The 14,060-nt window shown below is 38.7% G+C and overlaps 1 protein-coding gene across 3 annotated transcripts in view; it reads left to right on the top strand.

Moving 5' to 3' along the window:
- ARHGEF7 (Rho guanine nucleotide exchange factor 7) overlaps positions 1 to 14,060 on the top strand; it is a 254,497-nt gene that overhangs the window by 38,967 nt on the left and 201,470 nt on the right. For all 3 annotated transcript variants that reach the window (XM_037799666.1, XM_037799667.1, XM_037799668.1), the window contains exon 2: positions 4,808 to 4,894. In XM_037799666.1, coding sequence (XP_037655594.1) covers positions 4,808 to 4,894 — 87 coding nt within the window. The remainder of the gene's footprint in view (positions 1 to 4,807; positions 4,895 to 14,060) is intronic.

Raw genomic sequence — 14,060 nt, 5'->3', positions numbered from 1 at the left:
TGGGAACTAAGCCTCAGGGGATACATGAGTTAATTTAAGCAATGTAGTCTTGTTGATCTTGACATTTTCACATCTCTTGGATATGTGAATTTAGTGTGTGCCTGGAAATTTTGTACATTCATATTTCTTATTATCCTTTATGATTTGGCTAGCCCCATACTAATGGAAAACATTTTATTTTCCCCCAGATGATTATAGCATTTCATATAAGAGGTGGGTCTTGGGATATGTTTGAAGCAGGAAAGCAAAAGAAAAATACTTTATTAAAGGTTTAAATTTCTTTCAATAAACCTGTTATAACTGTAGGCCACACCTTTTTTTGCAGTTTACCTGTCTAGTATTTAGCAACCAAATTCTAGGAATTTCCACTCTTTGCTTCTTTTGTTTACCAATGGATTTGGAAAAGAATTGCTCAGTAGACTGCCCAGTGAGATCCACTGACCTATATTTTCACTCCATTTAACATCATTGACTACAGAACGACCATAGAAAGGAAGTGCGTAATCCCTGGTCAGGAGATACCTGCAGTCTAGTTAGAAGAAAGCAATGGCTACTACCTGATTCAAAATGGGATGAACCATTCAGTGCTAATAAAATTTGCAGAAGGTAGACATAGGATTTCAAACATTGCATTGCATCTTGGCCTGGAGTGGTAGAGATTTATCCTACAAGGACCCTAACACACTACCAGCCTGGCTGTCTCTGTTTTGCAATGCAGGAGGCTCCATAGTCTAATGGGAAGAACATTAGATTCAGGGTGTTCTGTTTTTTTTTTTTTTTTAATGTATTAATTTAATGACACTTGAATGTAGTACAAAATTCAAAACAGACACAAAAGTGAAAAGCAAGTTTGCCTTCTTCCCCTGCCTTCCAGGCCCCCTTGCTTTTCCCTGGAAGCAACCACTGTTCAATTTCTGGCATATACTTCCAGAGATATTCTATGCATTTCTGAATACCACTACTTAACCTATTTTTCTTGACCCTTTTTTCACACCAAAGATAACAAATTATACACAATGTCATGCATATTTCTCCCCTCCCACACACACTTAATGTAACTTAGAGACTGCAACATATCAGTAATATAAAGTTGCCTCTTTTTAGAAGGCTGTGTGGTGGTGGTCTGTTTTGTGGGAGTACTATAATTGATGTCTTTTATTACACTGGGTTCTAGTTTAATTGTGTCACACTGGGTTAGGGTCCCAGTAGGAAACAGATGGCACACTGAAAAGAAGTGGTTGCAGAAAGTTTAATGAAGAGACTATTTGCAGAGTGTGGGTGGGGATAAGGGCAACACATAAGAGATGCAGAAGCACCTTGGGAAGCTATTACTACCCTTAGGCCTGAAGGGAAAAGCAGGGGGAAGCAGTGTTACTGGAACCAGTGAAAGCTGTTGCTATAGGAGAGGGCTCCTTGACAGGAGCTGTGGCCTTTAGTAGAAACACAGTGCCTGGTATGTTGGTAAATGGTTAACAACCAGCACTCTGGGAAGGGGACCCTGGTTTGTAGTGTTGCTGATTTCCATGGTGTAAATATTCCCACCATAGCAAATTTCAGGCCTCCAAAATGATGGCATTTAACACAGAGTTAGAGAGAGATGCACAGAATAGAATCAACTGTTGTGAGCCATTGTGAGTCAGCCCAGGCACACCGCTGTAGCCACTGCCAATGGCTGCTCAGCAGGGATATTGCCCTCCTATCTCCTGCCAGGGTCTCCTCTTGGCTGAACCCCACCAGAAGCCAGGGATCAGGGGATCCTGGTTGATGTGTGGCCCCCAGAGGCCAGCACTAGGTGAAGGGTGCTGAAGGGTGGATATGGGGCAACAAACAGAGACTTTCTTGCACACATGATGTATGACTTGGGGTCAGTCATTTCACCTCTGAGTCCCTGTTTCCTAATTTGTAAAACAGCAACTAACTCAAATATTCTATGACCCTTTCCATACTAAGGTTCTCTCATGAGTCTGTGATCAGTGAATTAAGTGACCTATGCAGGTTAGGCCATTTAGTGCACATTTGCTGACTATTTAGTGTGAGATGCCTGTGGGTCCCTGCACTTAGGGAGCTAGGTCTAATGGGGGAGATAAGATCTGCACAAGTAGGTCCAGCTATGTGGTGGATGCTGTCGATGGGAACAGGTGTTCAGAGGATAAAGTGATCCTTTCTAGTTTGGGTGATAAGGCCGTTGATAGCAAAGACCTGTGGAGACCTTTGTTCTGTGGTTGGGAGTTTGAGTTATTCTCCCAATGGGGGAAAATGTTGGCTCAGTCTATATATACCATTAGTTCTCCAAGTCTGGTCCTGGGCCCAGCAGCATCAGCATTGCCTGGGAACTTGTTAGAAATCTGAATTCTTGGGCTCCACCCTAGGCCTGCTGAATCCAACTTTGTGGCAGGGCCTAGTTATCTGTGTTAACTCTAGGTGATTCTAATGCATGTACACATTTGGGAAATATATACCATACCATGGGTTCCCAAGCCTGGCTGAAAATCATAATCAGGTGGGAGAATTTAAAAAACACACACACACACACACACACACACACACACACACACACACACACTTTCTCTCTCTCTCTTTTTCTCCTAGGTTGTACTTAAGACCTACTTAATCAGAATGGGAACTGGAATCAATGTGGAGTTAAAATGTTTCCCAGACAGTATAAGCTATGACAGTTTCCTACTTTTTCAATTTTTGAGGTAACACCAAACCTATTTAATTATTTATTTTGCTGATATTTGGCTGTTCTTCCTTTTCCTGCAGCTTTTGCAAACTCAAACTCTCGAAATATTTTCAAAGCCTGAAAGAAGGCAGCTGCGGTGACTGAGGGTGGAGCTGACTGTTCCCTGCCTGGAGTGGGTGGTGGAGAGGGGTCGAAGAGGAGGAGGAAACTAGACAGCTTTGGAGGCCTCTGAAGTGGGAGCTTAACAGTTATTTGTGATTTAGTTTGCAGCAAATTCTCAGAATATTCGACACACCCTTTATCTCTGCCTCTGCCTGACTACAGTTCTTAATGAAAAAGTGTAGAGTTTACTATTGTGAAGAACTTCAGACAGGATGTCTGGGAAGTGAATTGGACAGAGTTGTTGTCTTGTTTGAAGCCCGAGTTCTTTTCTGAACATTTCTGGAGAGTACATTAAAGAGAGCTCTCCTTTCAGTTGTGAAGGTAACTCAAATATAATGCTGAGTTGGTGATTATAAATTAACATTCTTTTTGTGGACACATGTTTTCATCTCTCTTGGATAAATAGCTAAGAATGGAATTGTGGGTCTTAAACTTGGTTTAACTTTGTATGAAACTGCCAGTTTTCCAAGTGTACTATTTTACACTCCCACAGTCATGTATAGGAGTTCTAATTACTTTATTTTCTTACCAACATTTGATATTGTCAGTCTTTTCCATTTTATCCATTCTGTTGGGTTTGTAGTGTTATCTGTGGTTTTAATTTGCATTTCCCTGATGACCGATGTTGAACACTTTTTCATGTGCTCATCTTCACATATCTTTCATGAAGTGTGAAGGGAACTTTAAAATGGCCATTGTACCATAATATCCCAAATGCATTTTTTTCCACTGCAATTTCATCCATGATTTCAGTTGCACTTGTTCACCATCTTTGAAAAGTTCCATTGAAAAAATAATCAGTTTGGAGAGAAACGTCAGCATTTTCTCATAAGAATCTTTAAACTGTAGGGTAAAAACTGCCCCATCTTGCTCCTCGTCACATCTCCGGACACCATGGTTTTGATTTGTAATTTAAAAGACCCGAGCACTGTGAAATAAAACCGCAGTGTTACTGACAGCAGCCTGATGGAATGTCGTGATTTCCCCCTAGAGGACAGAAGGACAAAAAACGCCTTCCATGTCCTCAAATGCCAGGATTCTGAAGATGCTTTAGTATAACTGCCAAAACTTATTGTCTTCATATGCAGTTTAGAACAGAAATTTTCTTCTTCACCAGTTAAAATAATCTTTAGATTAAAAAAAAAAAAAGGCTTTCTGACGTCACAGTTTTCTCCCTCGATTGTTCTACATAATTTGGTACCGGTTCTGGTTTCCTTAGCTTCTGGCCATGGGAGGCTGTCAGTAACTCATTACACGTGTAACCTGTGACCCTCCCAATTCCAGACCTTGGAGGAAACGCCATAAACGCACTCGGCAGGCTGCAGCACGCGTTCTGCTTTTCGCCTGTATGAGCGGCTCTTGACGCCAAAAATTTCCCCCAGCTGACTTATTTGCTGATGTAGAGCCGGCTATTTTGGTTAATCAGTCATGAAACACTGGGCCTGTATTTGGGAGAAAACATTGCACTTTAAACACAGCATGCATCATTTATGCTAATTATTTTAAATCTTGGTTTTAGAATAATAACCCCTACTTTCTCAAGCTGGGGCAGGGAAAAAGCCGCCGAGACCGAGATTTGCTCGGCCCCTCTGGGCGGGCTGGACTGGGCTGGGCTGCACCGTAGGCGCTAGCAACCACGGCGAGGACCAGGTGCTGGGAGGAACGGGCTGCGCGCGAGGTCGGGGCGGGGGCGCTGCCTGTATCCGTCACTTCCGGCGCCAGGTCCACTTCCTGGTGAGGGAAGAGGGGAAAGGGGATTGGTGCAGCCTGAGAGGAAGGAAAAAGGGTGAGGAAAAGCGAAGCTCGAGCCTTCCGCGCCTGGGGTGGCCGGAGCCGAGGCGGGCCACGGGGAAACTGCCACGCCGGGCCACTGCCAGCATCGCTTGCCGGGGGCTTGCGCTCGGGGCGTATCCGCGGCCTCCCAGCCGCTGCCGCGCTCAGCGCTTGTGCTCTGTGTTGCAGGTCTACCCAGAGCCCCGGAGCGAGAGCGAGTGCCTCAGCAACATCCGCGAGTTCCTGCGAGGCTGCGGGGCCTCTCTGCGCCTGGAGGTGAGCGCGGGGTGTGGGCGGATAAGCTGGTGGAGGGTCCGGAGGGAGCGGCCGTGGAGCAGCGGGATGCGCTGTCGGGGCCCGGCGGGCGGAGGACACTACGGTCCTCACGCCGGGGCGCCTTGTGTTGCTTCCCGGAGAGTCGTGGGCGGAACCAGCAGCGAGCGGGCAGGGGCTACGGAATGGGCCCAGGGCAGACCTCCCGCTTTCTTCTTTGCTGTGGTTCGGGTCTTGCCCTGGTTTCTTTGGGGGTCGGGGAATGCGGAGCGGGTAGTCACGGAACCGGGCAATGGCCAGGAGGAGGCGGTGGGCGGGAGGCCCAGCTGGTAGGTCGCCCAGGGGGTACGAATGGGCTTCCCAGGGCAAGGAGGAGACAATGTATTGAAAACCAAAACTTTGCCCTCTGGGGAAAAGTGGTTCTAATAGTTTGTGATGTAAGTAACGAGTTTTCAGCAACCGTTTGTTTTGTCAGGAGTGTGAACTGATTTCTTGGCACCATTGACTATTTTTAGGGATTCCCATAGGACCCACATCCAGAGTTGGGTCAGTTCTTCCGAATCCTTAGCAGGTGATCAGGTGTGACGGGGTAGAAATAAAATGTGCAGAAAACCCTCCAGCATCATTCCTTTTTCTGGAGATTTGGTAGTCTTACTGGATCTCATAACATTTAATTTTTATGTTAAAGAATTGTTAATTTATGTCTGGATTATGAAATAGATGATTTGGGTGGCATACTTGATTGGGTGTCTTTTCCATGTTGCATTAATTTGTGTCATTCTAAATGAGATCTTTTCAGTCTTTCAGTTGCAGCCCTCTGGGTGTTTCTCTCTTTCATTTTAGTTTATCATATGTGATTTTTCTTACTGGAAAAATTTACTAGATTACAAATCTAGCTAGTCTTACTTGGGAATTGCAAGTTCATGTGGTTGCAGTCAGTTCTGTATTTAAATCTTGGTACTTTACAACTGTGAGCCTTAGTCTCCTTTTCTGACAACTGAGACAAGTAACATCAAGCTCTTAGATAATGATACGTGAAAGCATAACCCACAGAACCTGTTACAGAGTCCCTTACTCTGGGTTTCTTGGGGGAAAAATATCTGAAAGTCTTCAAATCTATAAGGGAAAGTTAATATAAGCTTATCTGTTTATGGAAATTACACATGTAGGAATGATAGATTAAAGTACTATTTTTGTTAATGATTGTTAGTTTTTGATGTCAGTGAGGAAATTATCACAGATAAGTGAAAGTGCTTAGTGAAGATTCCACGGACCTTAGAACCCTTTAAAAGAAAAAAGGCATTGTTTCAGTAGTCTTTTCTCTGTTATATGGCCATCGTCATTTTATAATACAACTTCCTCATGATGCTGTGATATGCTTTTTAGCAATTTTTACTTTTTCTTGATGTTTGTGGAATTTTGTCATCCTCTTCAAACTATTGAGTTTTGTTTATTATTACAGTAAATTGGAAACTCAGTTGGATCTCAGAGTGCTTTGCACATTAAGATTATAATCTGACAACTTCATTGTAAGACTTAAGAAAGCATTGTTTCACAGAAAGTAAAATGTTAAAAAAAAAATCCTCATTCTTAGTTTTCCAAAGATTGCTTTTGAAATTTCATGTAGCAACTGTTCTAGTTTGCTAATGCTGCTGGAATGCAAAACATCAGAAATGGATTGGTGTTATAAAGGGGGTTTATTTGGTTACAAAGTTACAGTCTTAAGGCCATAAAGTGTCCAAGGTAAGTCATCAACAATTGGGTACCTTCACTGGAGGATGGCCAGTGGTGTCGGAAAACCTCTGTTAACTGGGAAGGCATGTGGCTGGTGTCTACTCCAAAGTTCTGGTTTCAAAATGGCTTTCTCCCGGGACATTCCTCTCTAGGCTGCAGTTCCTCAAAAATGTCATTCTTAGTTGCTCTTGGGATATTTGTCCTCTCTTAGCTTCTCGGAGCAAGAGTCTGCTTAACTGCCATCTTCAAACTCTCTCTCATCTGCAGCTACGCTCAGCTTCTGTGCAGTCTTCAAAGTGTCCCTCTTGGCTGTAGCTCCTCTTCAGAATGTCACTCTCAGTTACACTGAGTTCCTTCTGTCTGTCAGCTCATTGATAATGGCTCCAGTGATTTAATTTAGACCCACCCTGAATGGGTGGGGTAACACCGCTATGGAAATTATCCAATCAGAGTCATCACCCACAGTTGAGGGGGGTGCATCTCCATGGAAACACTCAAAGAATTACCATCTAATCAACACTGATACATCTGCTCACACAAGATTACATCAAAGATAAAGGCATTTTGGGGGACATAATACATTCAAACCACCACAGCAACTATTTTATATAATTAAGTTTATTGAAAGACACTCTGGAAGAGAGGTTGTTCATTAACATGCCAAACATCTAGGACATGCCTGGCACATAGTAGGCCCTCAATAAATATTTGTTATTGAATGTATGAGCTTGTAGTTTGTTGATAGCAAATGAGTTTCCTTTTAAATAAAAAAATTAATTACGACTTTCATACTGTTTTTAAAGAATATCTCTTCCAGTAAATTGAAAATAGAGGCAGATTTTGTTAGCATTCTTTCAAATTCAGCTATAAGACACTTAAAAATCCCAGTTAACTAAGATAAACAAGAAAATAGCACATCAAAATCCTCATAAATTGTTCAGTGATTGTGATTTTTTTTTAGGAGGATACCCTGAAAAAGGAACTCTGCATGGTTTGGATCCAACTTGGATTTTTAGACTTTGTTCTAATCTGTTATATGAAGGAATAAACCTGTTCCCTGAGAGACTTGATCTTGATTGTGAACACAGTGTAGCAGTCTCCCAATGTTTTTAAAGAAAAATTCCTTGAAAGGGAGAGAGGGGGGAAGGGCCTAGCATTTTTTTGAAATACATTCTAGGCTTTTACATTTCATTTTCACAGTATTCTAAAACATGAGCAGCTGAAAAGAAACATTTTGAAATTACAAACATGGCACTTAAAACCAAATTGCTTCCATTCTAGATTAGCTTTTTTCCCCCATAGTTACAAATGTCAAGGTGTTTTTTTTCTAGGGGTTAGTTTTTAGACTGTCTGTTTTTGGTGTGTGTATTTTCTTATTTACTGCCATTTTAAACTGTCCTAAGATTTATTAAAGGAAAGGTGGGACTGAACTTCATCGTTACAATATCAATTATTTTCTGTCACATCTTAATTAGTGGTAGAAAATTAGATATCCCTCAATGAGTTCTGATTCTGAAAGGAGTTTTATAAATTTAATTTTAAAGGACTGTTGTGCAGTTTGCATTTATTAAAGTTTGAGAAGCAATTTAGATTTCAGGTTGGAAAATTTTTTAAAGAGGAAAACAGCACATACAAATTAGATGGACTTTTCATTTTTATTATAACTATTTTTCATTACTACTCAGCACACATCTTCTTTGAATCTTTCTTTTGTTTCTTGAAATAATACGGAATTTTGATAAGAATTTAGGTCTTTTTCCCATGTTCCCAATGATTGATGTAAGGTAAAACTTACCAGATATGAACTTGTTTAGAACTGTTTATGTCTAGGTAATGAGAGTTGGTACTTTCTTGAAGAGTGAAACTTGCTGATAAAGTAGCGAGGCACTGTGATTCTATGTAACGACTCTTAAGAATATTATATTTAGAAACCCTACTTTGCTTAGACTAGCAAGTACCAAACTTGTCATGGATAATATATGTAACATTATCAGATGATTGAGAAAAGCTTGCCCATGCTGGCTTAGAATCCTGTCTTTTATAGTTGTCCAGAATTTCCATCTGGTCTCTCTGATTTCAGTTATCAACTATCATACCTTTTTCTTTGTAATTATGTGTCACTTTCCAGAGGACTTTTGCATGCCATCTTATTCACTTGCTTTTCAAATTATCTTATGATTTGTCACAGCCAGTGTGTTACAGATAAGGAAACACAGCCTAGCATGTTAGTTCTTGGCATTAACTGCCCGTATGAACCACTGTTGACAAAAAATACTGATGCATATGCCCCATCTCCAGAGGTTGTAGGTTCAGCAAGTCGTGGGGTTAGGATGGGTGGAGATGTGAATGTCTCCTGCCTGAATTTAATAAAAAAGACAAAAAACAAAGCTTTGGGGTTGTAAAGGCCTGTCTGTCAAGGAGTGGTAGTACCTCAGCTAGGGTGAGGATCTAGGTCTTTGAACTTCAAGTTAGGTGCTTTTTTCACTATACTATATATTGAATGTTGACCAACTCTTCCTTGAGAGGCAGGTAATTTCAGGTTTTGGAATTGAAACACTGAACACATTCTTTTTTACATTATTTTCATCTAGATTATTAGGTAAATTATTAACAGTTGCGCACTAATGTATGTACACTGATGAGCACAGATAAGCCAGAGTAGGTAAATATATGTAGTAGAAATAATGCTACAGTTATTTATTTGTGCTTAAAACTGTGAAAGAAAACAGTTCCCTTGACTGTTTTGGATATTTAACACTATTGTGGTGGCACTTTAGCTTCAAGGATTTTTTTTTGTTTTTTTAGAACAATGGTGGACTTGTTCATGTCATAGATTTATGTTTGTCAACTTTGATATTTTGCTTATTTATTTTTAACAAATTTGTATCTTTAAGCTAAGAATCATTACTGTCTTAGACCTCTTCATATTTTTCATCATCAGTAGCAGTTGGCTTATTCTCAGAGTAATTTTTGACACAAAAAAAACAAGTTTGTGTCACTTACCAAGAATTTTGTACATGCCGATGATTGACAAAAAGTAGTCTTGTTATGTGGATTTCACTGGTTAATTAGGCATACTCATAACTCACGAGCATTTCTGATCTTTAGCAAAATTCTCATCTTAGACTTTCAAGTTTATTACTCACTCACTGGTAATTGCACCAAGTGTCTGTTTATGAGAGGCAATATAGTAGTGGCCCTAAGTCTGATTGCCAGGGCTTTGATGACTTGGGCAAGTTACTTTTTCTCTGTGCCTCAGTTTCTGTAAAATGAGAATAATAATAACATCTTTTATGTTTGTCATAAGGATTAAATGAATTAACATAAAGCACTTAGAATGGTGCCTAGCAGTTTTTGGCTCCTAAGTAAATATTAGCTGTTATTATAGTTGTCATAATCCTTACTTTTTGTAGTTTGAACCATGTGGCTGTGTATTTATTTTTAATTTTAACCATAATCATATTCATTATATAAAATTCAGGAAATAGAGAAATATAAGAAGAAAATTAAAAATTGGATACTACTACCGTCTAGAGATAACTAGTATTAACATTAGTGTATGTATTTCAGCCTTTTGTTTCCTTTGCACATATGTGAATATAATCTTAAAATATTCATGACATCATAGTATACATAGTATTTTGTAACATGCTGTAAGTTAATATAGTGTGACTTTTTAATGGCTGCCTGGCAGTTCATGGTAATAATTGCCATTTTGGGAAGTAGAGGCTGTTTCTAAGTTTTCACTCTTATAAACAGTGAACTGTGTGATGAGCATTTCTGTATAATACCCTTCATCCTTGATTATTTCTGTAAGATAAACTTCCTAATATGGCACTGCTAGTTCAAAGGTAGTGACTTTTAAAGGCTTTAAGCATCTACTATTAGTTATTCATCCAGAAAAGAGTTTTTCTGCGTTTTTAAAAAAAAGCATTTTATCTTGCCAGTAGCAATATGAGAGTACTCTTTTCCAGTCTTGTACTTTAATTGCATGTAGTTGTTTTAAATGTGTTTTCTTTCCTCCAGAAGATTAGAAACTGCTCATGGGTAAACATTTTGGTCTTTTTTTTTTTTTTTTTTTTTGGTATTTTCCACAATGCTGACCTTTCTGGGCATATGTTAAACTAAAATAAAGTAAATGTGAGATGCTCAAGATTTCCTGCATTTAATTTTTGAAAGAGGATATGAAAGAAAATCTCCTAGAATAGGAAATAAAAGGGTGAAAACTTCAGAAATTTGTACTCTTACCTTCTAGCTTTAATGCAAGTAATCTCTAACATGACTCTGGTTAGACATATTTTGGATCTTTGTACAAGTGGGAAATCTGGCTATAGGTAAGCACATTTTAATACTAATTGTAAAAGTGAGATAGCTGATTTTTTTTTTATGTGTGAGTGAGTAGGTTTTCATTCTCTCCCTTTAAAGCTGAGAAGGAATTGAACGAAATTCTGGCTGGCATTTACAGCATTGCAATGAATTGGAATGATTTAATGAATTAAGGTGAGGTATCTTTGGAAAAGAAATTGCTTTACATATTTGTAAAAACTTATCTTCTCTTATATTTATTATGCTTCTTTGCTAACCTTCATTTCTCTTCTAGATCGTTAGCCAGGGTTATGATTCAGATTTTTGTCCAAAAGAATAGTTGAAAAATACTGTTAAAAGAATTAAAACATGGGAACCACTTATGTTGGAACTTAATACAAATTTGTTGATACAGGCTTAAGAATTAATTGAAATAAAGGCAGAAGTTAATCGCTACAGTCCTTTCCCTAGGGATAGGTTGCCCCACCCCATGTTTTCTCTGTCCTAGATTCAGACAAATGTTATAGTTGTTGTTTACTAAAACTTTGCATTGAAGGTTTAAAGAAGCATTATAAAGATATGTTTGAAACCACACACCAGTCTTTTTCCCTAGTCATTGTCTATACTGTACCTCTATACTGTTGACTTAGTGGTAAAGACTGAAGTGGTTGGTCATTATATGGTACTTATTATACTCTTGAAGTCAGTTTATTCTTGTCTTTCCCAGAACTTGACTGTAATTAAGGAAGTTGAGTTGAAATTATTAAATGTGTTGAATTAGGTAATTTAAAAGGTTCATTAGGGAGAAGAAATGAGTAACTATTCATTGAATATTTTGTAAGTACTTAAAAGCAAAGAAAATTTCTATTCAGACATTGTAATTGCATTTTAATTTTACCCAGCAGGAAGTGTCAAAGATTCTCCTCTGTCTTATATCTTAGTTTCTTACCAATCTGTTTTGTAGGATGAGCATATAATGTCATCTCTGTACCCAGGTTGCTTTTCCAGTGTAGAGCGCTAAACCCTTTTCTCTTCATTTCAGATCTTTGGAGTTTCTCATTTTCTGGGATCAACACCATTCCATAAAAATATAGATACTGCAAGTCACATTTTTAATTTTAAGTTTTCTGGTAACTATATAAAAAAGTAAAAAAAAAAAAAATGTGAAATTAATTTTAATAACATGCTTTATTTAACCCAGTGTACACATAATATTTTTTTATAATGTAAGTAATACACTAATGAGGTATCTTACTTTCTTTTTTTTTTTTTTTTGCTTGAGGAGTTCCCATTTATCTATTTTTTTTTTGTTGCTTGTGCTTTGAGTGTAAAGTCTAGGAAGTGGCCACCTAATACAAGGTCTTGAAGATGTTTTCCTACATTATCTTCTAGGAGTTTTATGGTACTTTCTTTTATATTGAGATCTTTGGTCCATTTTGAGTTAATTTTTGTGAAGGGTGTGAGGTAGGGGTCCTCTTTCATTCTTTTGGATATGGATATCCAACTCTCCCAGCCCCATTTGTTGAAAAGACCATTATGACTCAGTTCAGTGACTTTGGGGGCCTTATCAAAGATCAGTCGGCCATAGATCTGAGGGTCTATCTCCGAATTCTCAATTCGATTCCATTGATCTATATGTCTGTCTTTGTGCCAGTACCATGCTGTTTTGGCAACTGTGGCTTTATAATAAGCTTCAAAGTCAGGGAGTGTAAGTCCTCCCACTTGGTATTTCTTTTTTAGAGTGTCTTTAGCAATTCGAGGCATCTTCCCTTTCCAAATAAATTTGATAACTAGCTTTTCCAAGTCTGCAAAGTAGGTTGTTGGAATTTTGATTGGGATTGCATTGAATCTGTAGATGAGTTTGGGTAGAATTGACATCTTAATGACATTTAGCCTTCCTATCCATGAACATGGAATATTTTTCCATCTTTTAAGGTCCCCTTCTATTTCTTTTAGTAGAGTTATGTAGTTTTCTTTGTATAGGTCTCTTACATCTTTGGTTAAGTTTATTCCTAGGTACTTGATTTTTTTAGTTGCTATTGAAAATGGTATCTTTTTCTTGAGTGTCTCTTCAGTTTGTTCATTTCTAGCATATAGAAACATTACTGACTTACGTGCATTAACCTTGTATCCCGCTACTTTGCTAAATTTGTTTATTAGCTCTAGTAGCTGTATCGTCGATTTCTCAGGGTTTTCTAGATATAAGATCATATCATCTGCAAACAATGACAGTTTTACTTCTTCTTTTCCAATTTGGATGCCTTTTATTTCTTTGTCTTGCCGGATTGCCCTGGCTAGCACTTCCAGCACAATGTTGAATAACAGTGGTGACAGCGGGTATCCTTGTCTTGTTCCTGATCTTAGAGAGAAGACTTTCAGTCTCTCACCATAGAGTACTATGCTGGCTGTGGGTTTTTCATATATGCTCTTTATCATGTTGAGGAAGTTTCCTTCAATTCCTACCTTTTGAAGTGTTTTTATCAAAAAGGGATGTTGGATTTTGTCAAATGCTTTTTCAGCATCTATTGAGATGATCAATTGATTTTTCCCTTTTGACTTGTTAATGTGTTGTAATACATTGATTGATTTTCTTATGTTGAACCATCCTTGCATGCCTGGAATAAACCCCACTTGGTCATGGTGTATGATTTTTTTAATGTGTCTTTGGATTCGATATTCAAGTATTTTGTTGAGGATTTTTGCATCTATATTCATTAGGGAGATTGGCCGGTAGTTTTCCTTTTTTGTAGCATCTTTGCCTGGTTTTGGTATTAGATTGATGTTAGCTTCATAAAATGAGTTAGGTAGTGTTCCATTTTCTTCAATGTTTTGAAAGAGTTTGAGTAAGATTGGTGTCAGTTCTTTCTGGAAAGTTTGGTAGAATTCCCCTGTGAAGCCATCTGGCCCTGGGCATTTATTTGTGGGAAGATTTTTGATGACTGATTGGATCTCTTTGCTTGTGATGGGTTGGTTGAGGTCTTCTATTTCTTCTCTGGTCAGTCTAGGTTGTTCGTATGTTTCCAGGAAATTGTCCATTTCCTCTACATTATCCACTTTGTTGCCATACAGTTGTTCATAGTATCCTCTTATAATTTTTTTAATTTCTTCAGGATCTGCAGTTATGTCACCT

The sequence above is a fragment of the Choloepus didactylus genome, chromosome 12 (genome assembly GCF_015220235.1).
Source record: "Choloepus didactylus isolate mChoDid1 chromosome 12, mChoDid1.pri, whole genome shotgun sequence".
NCBI classification, from domain to species: Eukaryota; Metazoa; Chordata; class Mammalia; order Pilosa; family Megalonychidae; genus Choloepus; species Choloepus didactylus.
Note: the sequence above shows the minus strand (reverse complement) of the source record. Positions and strands in the feature narration are given on the sequence as shown.